Genomic DNA, 12,500 nt, shown 5'->3' on the forward strand with positions numbered 1-12,500 from the left:
CGGTTCAGTCGCTTTTTCTTGCTCTTCCCGTTGAGAACCGAGCGGAGTGCCGCAGCGCCGCGCACTAATCCAGAGACACTGCGGTAAAAACGCGCTGAGCGCACGCGCACCCGGTAATACCCCCCCCCCCCCCCCCCCAATCTTCTGCGGAACAGAAGCTCCGACACCCCGCCTCCATCTGCAGCTCTCCAGCCAATCGCGTCTCTCTCCTCTCTCCTGGCCACGCCCCCGCTGGTCCAGCGGCTCCGCATCCGCGCGTCTGACGGCGACTCTCCGGTGATGCTCCGGTGCGTTTATTCGCGCGGATCGATCGATCGCTTGCTGATCCGTCGCGCATCTGTCGGTGTCTGTGTTTGCGTTTCCGCTTCACCGAGTTGCATTGACGTTTAGAGCGACGGAACATCGTGTACAGACACCGCACGCGGCTCATTGTGAAGATGGCAACAGCTAAGACATTTCTGAAGAGAAGAATACAGGGTCACAGTCACCACCACAAAGCAAATTTACCATGTTTCATAAAAATGTAGCAAAATTAAACAGTAGGCTAGTCTACTAAATCATTGTTTTGATGTGACCATTCCATCCACATTTAGCCTAAATGTATGCTATTGTAAGACTGGGCATATATTTTCTTGACCCAAAATACATTTTGATGTATATTCTGGTATGTGCAGGCTGAAACTAGCTATATTTTTATATGTATTTCAATGACCTTCACTGTTTACAAAATATATGTATCATTAATATATATATATATAAAACTACATTTTAATATACTCGTAATCAGACTACAGTTACTTTTTATGGATTACATTTATTTATTTATTTATTTATTTATTTATTTATTTATTTATTTATTTATTTATTTACACAATGGCAATAACTTATTCAGAATTTATTGATTCTTCTTAATTCCTCTTTATTATCTTTTATATTTTCTTTTGTAAAATAGTCTACCGTTTATAAACACTCAGAAAGTCTCTGGTTTTGTGGATATTCACTCCGAGATCAGTCATTAGGTGCTACACAGCATTTGATTCACACAAATCAGTTCAGGTGTAAGAAGTGTTTTAACGTTGCATCAACTACTAATGAACACATTATTTGTTTTATTTGAATTATGACTCAGTCAGTTATTTTACCATGTATTACTTTGAAAGGTGAATATCTTTTAAACACATTAAAATGCACAAAATTCACCAACTTTTTTGTCATCTAATCCTCTTTCGTTTAAAACATATTTTTATTTGAAGTACCCCTAAGATTTAATGAAGTATCACATTTGCATGTTCACGGTTCTCTGATGTTGCTTTTGGTCACATGACATGCAGGCAAACAAATAAAGTATTACATTTTTTCAGTAAGTGTTTTATTTTGATTCATTTTAAAATGATTTATTTTAATTTATCTGCTAAATGCATAAATGTAAATGTATTTTAATTTAAAAAAAAATTATGATTTAATTAATTATTAGCTTTCATTAAATTCATAAACCCCCTGCAGTTCCTTCACAAACCCAGTTTGGGAAACCATGACGTAATGTAATGTTTAATGCACTTCATGTTGTTAATTACAACAAATGTGTCAGTCCTCTGTCGTGTGTGTCTTGTGTTCCTGCCTCTTGTTTCCATATTTGGTTTGTTTCCTGTCCTTGTTTAATGTGATTATTAGTTAATTCTTGTCCAGCTGTGTTCGTCTCATTATCTATTATTATCCTGTGTAATTATAGTCCTGTCTATTCAGTTTGATTTCGTCTGGTCTACTCGTTACTCCCCGGTGTTCCTGTCTGTGTCTGCCCTGCCTTGTTGTCTTCATTAAAGACCGTTATTTTGAGTTTATCCTCGTCTCTGTGTTCCTTGTTCCTCCCTGCTGTGTGCACCCTGGCAAAATGGAATATATTTTTTCTACTGTTTGTATTTTTATATCAATATGGTGTAAGATTATCCTGTTTAAATCAATGTGATAAACGAGTTAGGTCAAAAGTAATCTAAAAGTAGTCTGATTATGTTATCTACAACGAGTACTGTAATTACTAACTACATTTTTTGTCATGCAATTTGGAATCAGTAACGGATTACAATTTGGAAGTAATCTACCCAGCTCTGATTACTTTTACATGTGTGTCCCTGCAGCACAAAAGCAGTCATGAGTAGCACAGGTATATTTGTAGCAATAGCCAACAATACATTGTATGGATCAAAATTATACATTTCTCTTTTATGACAAAAATCATTAGGATATTAAGATCATGTTCCATGAAGATATTTAGTCAATTTCCTACTGTAAATATATCAAAACTTCATTTTTGATTAGTAATATGCATTGCTAAGAACTTCATTTGAACAACTTTAAAGGAGATTTTCTCAATATTTAGATTTTTTTTCACCCTCAGATTCCAGATTTCTCAGCCAAAATATAAAAGCTTTCAGATGATGTATACATAAATGAAAAAAAAAAACTTAGATAGATAGATAGATAGATAGATAGATAGATAGATAGATAGATAGACAGACAGACAGATGATGATAGATAGATAGATAGATAGATAGATAGATAGATAGATAGATAGATAGATAGATAGATAGATAGATAGATAGATAGATAGATAGATAGATAGATAGATAGATAGATAGACAGATAGATAGATGAGTAACTTTTCCCCCAGTACAGTAGCTCTAGGGCACGTGTGACTGATGAACTCTGATCTGGTTATGATGAAACAGCAGAGGAGCATGTTGAGTTCAGTCGGAGTGATTTCAGAGATGAACATGCGGCTCTAGGTTTGATTTGATCATCTTACAACAGTTCTTCACACAGATATAGCAAAATCTGTCTCAGTTGCATCAATTGACTGATGAAATCTATCATTTTGGTTGCGTTGTGAAAAAACCCCACTAAACATTAAGAATAACCCATCAAATGATACAATATTTTTAACCGAGATATTGGGTGCAGTAAACAACCCAACGTTTTCAGGATGTAGGAAAATATAACTTAATTTAATTCATTAATTTGTGTTTCTTGATAGCTAAATTTCACATACATAAACAAAACTCTGGCTCTAAATCTTTCTTTTCTTTATTCAAAGTGATCTGGGCAATTAAAGTGGTGGCCAAAATGATTACAACATTAGTATCTTCAGCAGCTAAACATGGTTTTAAGTCAGTTATTTGTATCTTTTACTGTAGTGTGTCAGGAGGAAATATCAGTTTACATTTCCAAACATTCATTTGGCCATTAATTGTAATAATCCAGTTTTTGAGATCTGGTCTGATCATCATCCAGTCTGTCTGGAATGACATGAAGAATAGGGGGAAAAACAGTTATTGAATAAACGTGTCCTATCCTGTGTCCCCGGGTGCTGCAGCATTGGCTGCCCACTGCTCCGGGTGTATGTTCACTACTGAGTGTACACTTGGATGGGTTACATGCAGAGCACTAATTCAGAGTATGGGTCACTATACTTGGCCACACACCACTTCCCTTTCCCCCTAAACTCCTGAAACATTGGTATGCAATTTATGAAAGAAATGAATGAAATCACATTTTTCTCAGTTACTGTAACTGATTACAATTACATTTATTTTGTAATTAAATTATGTAATTTTGTTAAATGTAACTAGTTTCTCCCCAACACTGTTTATCAGTCTGCTAGTGGCACACACACACTCTCACTCATACACACACACACACACACACACACAAATATACTTGTAAAATTTGTTTATGTTTTCATGTTTAATAGTCAAATAATCAAATAACAGCAAAATCTGTTTTCTGTGATCTGTGTGATGCGCGCGCTCTGATTGGCGCAGGGCTGGAGGGGCGGGTCGATGACGTCACTGGCGCTCGAGAGTTGTGCGCTCGCACGAAACACGCGGAACAGAGCCTCCTCCGATCTCGTTCATAACACTTTATAAACACTAATAAAGCCCCAAAACTCGCTCAAGTCCAAACAATAGAAGAAAAACTGTTTTCGATGAAGAAAAAGCGAATGTAAGCACTTCGCGCGCTGATGCTTTGGATTCTCAGGCGACAGATTTGAGGAGTCTGAAGACAGAGAAGTGTGTGTGTGTGTGTGTGTGTGTGTGTGTGTGGAGAGATGAAGATCGAGTTCGCTCCTGTGCGTCTTCCTCTGCGCAGGCGTCTGCAGACAGCCGCAGTCGTGCAGTGGGTCTTCAGCTTCTTAGCTCTGGGTGAGAAACTCTCCTTATTACAATAATACTCCATAATGTATTTTTAACTTAATTGTGAAAGAAACAAAGTTGTTTTTAAATGTGCTGTATAAATAAAAAAATGTGTTGGTAAAAGTATGACAAGTGCATTGTGAAACTGTGAATATATATATAATGATTAGTAATCTACTCAATTCGTCCTGATTTTAATGAACAAAAATATATAATAAATAAAAAATGTTGTGACAGGATGATTTTATTTCTTCACTGTAAAAAAATAAGTTGCTGCCTTAAATTTTAAAATATAATAAAATTTAATTTACAAGTTGTTTAAAGTTAAACTGAGTTAATAAGTTGAATTGAATCAACTTTAAAAATGAAGTTGAAATTGGTTAAATTTAGAATTGGGGGAATAATGTTGCAATGACTAATTGATCATATCAGTTTTGTACAGTTTGGTTTCTGAAAATGTTTCATTTTCTTGAATTAGAGGTGAAATATGGGCACATATTGTCAAGACATTCAATGCAGGGACAGAAATTCTCCTCCAAAATAGCATAAATTAATATAATAAAATATAACAAATAATATAATCATACAATTAATAATAGATGTTAAAAATAACATAAAACAAATAACATAATAAATTGAAATAAAATAAAAAATAAGGTAGCGTGAAATAAATAACAGTAATAAATAAAAAACAATTAAAACAACAATAAAATAACTTGAAATAAGTGACAGTACAAATAAGTAAATAAATAAAATAACATGAAATCAATCTGGAGTTTATTGTGTTTGTGGATCAGAACTGAACCTATGACCTTCACAAACCATCAAACAGCAGCGGTCAGTCAGTCGGTCAGGTCATAGCAGAATTAGTAACTGTGTGTGTGTGTGTGAGAGAGAACGTGCAAACACACACGGCTCTAGAGTTCGGTCACACACTCCTGCTCTAATAAATCACACACTCGTCTGTCGTCTGCAGCTCAGGTCTGTCTGGCAGCGTTTGTGCTCCTCTGCCTCAGTGATTGGTGGATTCTGGCCGCGCTGTATGCTGGTTGGCTGTATCTGGACTGGGACACGCCCACATGTGGAGGTCGGAGGTCGCACTGGGTCAGGAGTTGGCATGTGTGGACCTATTTCAGGGATTATTTCCCCATCACAGTGAGTTTATATGAGCTTGTGTTCAGTAGAGACTAGGGCTGGGAAAATAATCTTGATTCGTGATGCATCGATTTATTTTCCCAGCCCTATATGTATTTTAAGTCATTTTAATGGACTATTTTTATTACCACAAAAAAATGTATTATAATGATCCGATTACTTGATTAATCGTCAGAATAATCGACAGATTACTCTATTACCAAAATACTGGTTAGTGACAGCCCTAGTGCTCTGGTTTCTGTAGCTGACGAAGACGGCGGATCTGGACCCTCGTTATAATTATCTGTTCGGGTTTCATCCTCACGGCGTGCTGGTGGCCGGCGGATTCGGGAGTTTCTGCGTGGAAGCGTCGGGATTCTCTCGGATGTTCCCCGGACTCACGCCATACCTGCTGATGCTGCCCTTCTGGTTCAGAGTTCCCTTCTTCAGAGAATACATCATGTCCGGAGGTGTGTGTGTGTGTGTGTGTGAGTGTGTGTGTGTGAGTGTGTGTGTGTGTGTGTGTGTGTGTGTGAGTGTGCGAGAGTGAGTGTGTGTGTGTGTGTGTGTGTGAGTGTGTGTGTGTGTGTGTGTGAGTGTGTGTGAGTGTGTGTGAGAGAGAGAGAGAGTGTGTGAGTGAGAGAGAGAGAAAGAACTGAAGACATTAGACCTGAATACTGTTGAAAATTAAAACAATACAAAGAAACACCATCTGACCAAAAGTTTACAAGAAATAGAACATTCAATAAATCATAATCAGTTCTGGGATATGTGGAATAATCTGAGCACAACAAAACCACAAGACTTGCCCTGACAGCATTCTGGGTGAAATGCTGAAACACAGCACACCTGAGCTTCAGACAGCTGTGCTCAAATTATTCAACCTTGTACTTAGTTCAGGCTGTTTTAATTCTGTATGTTGTCTGAGCGTTGGCATCCTCTGAGGTCCTCTGAGGGGTTGGCATCATCTTTTCTCAGGTGTTCGGTCATCTCAGATCATTTAAGGGTGTCAGCTGTCTACAGCAGTCCTTAAAGGGACATGTATAGCTTAATATAACGTAAATGATGTCTCTTATTTAAATATGTAGTAGAAAACCCATGAAAATGTATGCTATTTTAAAAAATGTACATTGTTTTTGGACTATGGGGGGCGACATTATTTTATGTGCGCAGTACGTTCTGCGTCGATGATGTCAAATGGTTGCACTCTTTGAGCTACTGGCACTTATTTCTATAGTCTTTGGCTTTTTACCGCAACACAACTCAGAAAATAAAGTACTGATACGATACCACATTGTGGGGCTTTTGGTTGTCATTTTCAGTCGAAGGGCAACAAGAGAAGCGATGTAAGACTGCTTTCCTTGCGATGATAGGAGGAGAAAAGCATGGGAAGATGTCTGTGGACGAATAAAACTTCATAAAATCCCACTCCTTTTTACTCTCTACTTTAGCCCCAATGCCTTTTTGTAGACCACAGCTACTGAAAGAGCTTACAAACGACTGAGACGAGAAACGTCAGATGCCATCTGTTAGGATGTAAACATGCCGACGGTAATCATGACTCGCGGCCGCTAGAGGAGTTTCTCAGCGCGGATTTCCCTCCATATCCACGGCGTTTAGACTCTTTGTGTGTAAAAATCAATGGTACAGCATTTGGTTTAAACCTATACTTATATCCATCGCCACCTGTAAGCTCTTTCAGTAGCTGTGGTCATCACATCAGTATTTTATTTTCCGAGTTGTCTATTTTGAGTTGTGTTGTGGTAAAAATAGCAACAGTTAGCGCTAGTAGCTCACCATTTTACGTCATCAGAATAATGGCGCCCCCCCATAGTTCAAAATATGTATAAAACGATGTGATTTTTTTATTAAATAACTTAATTATTTGATGGGTTTTCTACTACATATTTCAGTAAGAGACATCATTTACGTTATATTAAGCTATACAAGTCTTAATACCCAGGGATCCCTTTAAGAGCACAATAACACACTCAGCAAAATATTATCGTTTTCGGTAAAATCACAGAAAATATCAAGATATTGTTATTTGTCAATATCGCACACCCCTAGTGTGTGTGTGTGTGCGAGTGTTTGCCCTTGCTGTTTATTCTTGTTGTGTAATGGGATGTTGTGAAAGTGTTGTGTGGAAATCTGAGCCAGAACCAAGTAGGTAATACGGTCACTCACACACACTCACACACACGCACACACACGCACACACACGCACGCACACACGCACACACGCACTCACTCTCTCACACACACACACACACACACACATGTTGGTTTTTGTGGTTTATGGGGACTCTCCATAGGCGTAATGGTTTTTATACTGAACAAACTGTGTGTGCTATTGCCCTACACCAACCCTACACCTAAACTTAGCCTCACAGGAGACTTTGTGCATTTTTAGATTTTCAAAAAAACACCATTTAGAATGTTTTTTTAAGCCTTTTGAATTACGGGGACATAGGCAGTGTCCTCATAAACCACCTTCATATTGTAATACCTCTGTCATACCCATGTCATTATACAAATTTGTGTCCTCATAAACATGCACACACTCACTCTCACACACACACTCACACACACACACACACACACACACACACACACACGCACACACTCTCTCACACACTCACTCTCACACACACACACACACACACACACACACACACACACACACACGCACACACTCTCTCACACACTCACTCTCACACACACACACACACACACACACACACACGCACACACTCTCTCACACACTCACTCTCACACACACACTCACACACACACACACACACACACACACGCACACACTCTCTCACACACTCACTCTCACACACACACACACACACACACACACACACACGCACACACTCTCTCACACACTCACTCTCACACACACACACACACACGTACGCACAGACACACACACACGCACACACGCACTCACACGCACGTACACACACACACACACAGACACACACACACACACACACACTCACTCTCACACACACACTCGCACACACACTCACTCTCACACACACACACGCACGCACGTACGCACACACACACACGCACACACACGCACGCACGTAGACACACACACACACACACACACACACACACACACACACACACACACTCACTCTCACACACACACTCACACACACACGCACGCACACACACACACACACACATGTTGGGTTTCCATGTTTTATGGGGACATCCCATAGGCGTAATGGTTTTTATACTGAACAAACTGTGTGTGCTATTGCCCTACACCAACCCTACACCTAAACTTAGCCCTCACAGGAGACTTTGTGCATTTTTAGATTTTCAAAAAACTTTATGCTGTATGATTTATAAGCTTGTTTCCTCATGGGGACCAAAAAATGTCCCCACAAGATTAAGATTTACTGGTATTACTATCCTTGTGGGGACATTTGGTCCCCAGGACGTGATGAATACCAGGTGCACACACACACACACACACACACACACACACACACACACACACACACACACTCACTCTCACACATACACACACACACACACACTCACTCTCTCACACACACACACACACAGTGAATGATGAGCAGAGGTGTCAGGAGAATGAATCTTCATACATTTCTTGTCATGCAGATTCTGCAGGTGGCAAAAATATAAACCATTAAAACAGAGAAAGCTGTCAAAGTTGCATTTAAATAATAAAATGTGAATTTTATGCTTCAAAATAAAAAATAAAACATGCATGTAGAGTTCAAACTTAATGAAGTAATTCAGTCTATTTTTTATTTTTTTATTTTAAAGAGGTCCTATTATGCTCTTTTACAAAGTTTTGATTTAGTTTTGGGGGTGTACTAGAACATGCTCTCATGCTTGGTGGCTTTATTTTTTACATTATTACAATACCTCTCTCCCCAGCCTGACACAAACGGCTCGATTAGTTCCGGGCTTGATGAAGGCCCGCCTTCCGAAAAACTAAATGTGTTGTGATTGGTTAGCTGTCCCAGTGCGTTGTGATTGGCGAGCAGCTTAGACGGTGTTTCAGTATTGCCCCGCCCCTTGCCAGAACAGCCAGTTCGTCTATATTGCTTACTATATCAGTTCAGACCCCGAGAATATTGAACAAGAGGATCACGCAAAACCTTTGCACGCACGGATATTACAAGACATATTAAAGCGGTAAAGTTATTGTTGATGTTTTTTTGGCTAAATTATGTTTTAGATAGGATAGCAACAACAGCCTAAACATAACTGCATTGACTATGTACAGATAAGTGCTACGGTAATGTATATTATGTTTATTGTTCTTTAATTCTAACATTATAACATGAATTGCAGTCAAACTGTTATACAGTTGAATTTATTTATACCATAGTCCCATAGACTTACACTATTTGTGGCGGCATATATATGCAAATTAATTAAAATTAATTAAGGCGCTGTTGGAGCGGGAGAGAGCCAGGTTTCCTGGTAACGCTGCACACAAAGCAGAGCTGCGCTCACAAACGCTGCTTTATCAGACATTACTTGCAAGATGAAATGAAAATGACATCCATAATTTTCTGAAGACAGTTGGTTTCCTTCAGAAATATAGTGATATAAAACACCCGCACCGGGTTTTGATTTTGAAACGTGCAGTGCTCAACCAAGCGTTCTCCCCACCCTCCAACCATTCATATTTCCGTAGGCAGGATTTAATTGAATGATATTCTAATGAGCCGCTTTGTGATGTCACAAACACCGGAAAACAACTTTGTAGTCCAAACGAGCCATTCGTTGTAGTTCTTGAAAAGGGAAAATCTCCCCTTGGAGTGGACTGAGATTTGTAACTTGGTACTTTTTATGCCCAAACATACACACTACACACTGACTAAACTTCAAAAAGTGAAAAGCATAATAGGACCCCTTTAATGCATTATGATGATTTCAGCTACACACTTTTTTATTCAGTTGACTCGTATGAAAATATTATTAATGAAGGGAGGTTTAATTTCTTTTCTTTGTTGTTGTTAAAGTATTAAAACATTTTGCAGATTATTTTGTCATTTTTTAAGGGATTATAATGGTTCAACATTTTTAAGATGCTTTTTTAAATTTTTTGACTGATATGAAAAGATTGTTAATGAAGTGAAGCTAGATTTAGTTTCGTTTTTTTTATTAAAAATAAACTTTAAAACCTTTTATAGTTAAGAAGAATAATTGCATATATAGCGGAAAAAGAAACCTAATAAAATTAATTTTATTTCTAAATAAATTAAAAAAAAAAAAAAAAAATATATATATATATATATATATATATATATATATAATATAATATAAAAAAATATATATAATGTTTTTTGAAGTGAGGCTAGATTTATAAGATTTTAAAAAGGTTTATCTTCAATAAAAATCTAGTTACTTTTTTTCATATTTGAATAATTTTCACTTGTTTCTTGTAGCTGTTAAAAATTTTGTCAAAAATATATGAATAAAAAAATAAAAAAATTAAGCACATTCTTATTTAAAAGTATTTAAAAGAAATCAGATTATATATATATACGTATGTATGTGTGTGTGTGTGTTTGTATGTGTGTGTATGTGCATATATATATATAGATAGATAGATAGATAGATAGATAGATAGATAGATAGATAGATAGATAGATAGATAGATAGATAGATAGATAGATGTGAAATTGTTTTACTGCCTCTAATTTTTTGCTGATTTAAATATAGAAGTCTTTATATTAACATTTTTCAGTAATGCTGTACAAAAGTGCTTTCCATTAAATGTCTGAATTATGTTCTTTGTGAGGTTAAATGTGTTTAATTGTCCTGAAATGCTGGTGTAAATCTAAATAGTCTTAAGAATGTTTTATTTATGCATCTATAATTTAAACTATTTAATACAAAAGGCACGGGTCTCATAGTTCAGTGATGCTTCAGCGGTGAGTCACGTTTCCTGCGTTTGATGGCGTTTCTTCAGCCGAGGGTCGGTGATGAAACAGTGATTTCACTCAAATTGTGTAAATCGCTGTAGTAGACACAAAGTTTGGCTCGTCGGCTCAGCATTATTGCGATATGTTCACTTTTTGCTCATACACTGAACTGAACGAGTGTCTTCTCTGCTTTCGTTCACTGTGTTCATGAAGAGAGTGACTCGCACCTTCAGTTTATGAACAGTGGGACTTTTTATTCACTTTGTTTTTATACATTTTATTACTGATGCTTTGCACCAGTTTCCAAGAAGTGAAAGGTTTGTTCTCTTGAACACATGGAATGGAAACAGACCTTTATTCACAAATGTTTTACGTGATATTCAGACGTTTTGTGACTACCGGTCAAAAGTTTGAAATAATGACGAATTTTCCGTTTTTAGAGAAGTCTCTTCTGCTCATCAAGGCTTCATAGATTATTTAACCAAAAATGCAGTAAAAACAGTGAAATATTATTCTAATGTAAAACAGCTGTTTTCTATGTGAATATGTGTTAAACTGTAATTTATTTCTGTGATCTGCAGCTGTATTTCCAGCATCATTACTCCAGTCTTCAGTGTCACATGATCTTCAGAAATCATAATAATATACTGATTTACTGATCAACAAACATTTCTGATTATTATCAATGTTGAAAACATTTAATTTTTGTGGAAACTGTCATACATTTTATTTTCCAGGATTCACAGATTAATAGAAAGTTCAAAAGAACAGCATTTATTTGAAATCTTTTGTAACATTATAAATGTCTTTACTGTCAATTTTGATAAGTTTAATGCAGGCTTGATGAATAAAAGCATTATTTTCTTATTTAAGGGAAATCTAAATTATTCCAAACTTTTGAGCAGTGATGAGACGCCTCGTTCGTTGAGGTTGTTTGTGATGGACGGGTGTATGTTAGGGATGCACGATATTGGATTTTTGCAGACATCTGATATGCCGATATTTGCCGATATTAACTCATTTTGACCGATATATTTCCTTTCGTTTGGAAACAACAGCAAAATATTTTTAATTTTGGTTAGTTTTTACAAGAACTTATTTGTTAGAATTAAATAAACAATAATGAAGGGTTTTTAACAGTACATTGAAGCTTGAAAAATAACTATAAATAAACTATATATTAATCGCTGCATTTTTTCCCCAGAAAGATGCAGTGTTAACCCTAACTTTTTATTTTAAGATTTAA

General features: G+C 36.9%; 3 protein-coding genes across 3 annotated transcripts in view; 2 read left to right on the forward strand and 1 right to left on the reverse strand.

Moving 5' to 3' along the window:
• Positions 1-82, reverse strand: part of atp1b2a (ATPase Na+/K+ transporting subunit beta 2a) — a 17,377-nt gene extending 17,295 nt beyond the window's left edge. Inside the window, exon 1 of the mRNA XM_079400237.1 lies at positions 1-82. This exon is cut by the window's left edge and continues 169 nt beyond it. The gene's annotated coding sequence lies outside the window, so the exon portion shown is untranslated.
• Positions 1-12,500, forward strand: part of LOC306859227 (coiled-coil domain-containing protein 171-like) — a 472,225-nt gene that overhangs the window by 412,359 nt on the left and 47,366 nt on the right. The gene's annotated exons all lie outside the window — the stretch shown is intronic.
• The window catches only part of mogat3a (monoacylglycerol O-acyltransferase 3a), a 16,412-nt gene continuing 7,744 nt past the window's right edge, over positions 3,833-12,500 (forward strand). The window contains exons 1-3 of the mRNA XM_079400230.1: positions 3,833-4,196; positions 5,164-5,342; positions 5,587-5,791. Coding sequence (XP_079256356.1) covers positions 4,103-4,196; positions 5,164-5,342; positions 5,587-5,791 — 478 coding nt within the window. The 5' untranslated portion in view covers positions 3,833-4,102. The remainder of the gene's footprint in view (positions 4,197-5,163; positions 5,343-5,586; positions 5,792-12,500) is intronic.

This window comes from Barbus barbus (assembly GCF_936440315.1).
Source record: "Barbus barbus genome assembly, chromosome: 40".
NCBI lineage: Eukaryota > Metazoa > Chordata > Actinopteri > Cypriniformes > Cyprinidae > Barbus > Barbus barbus.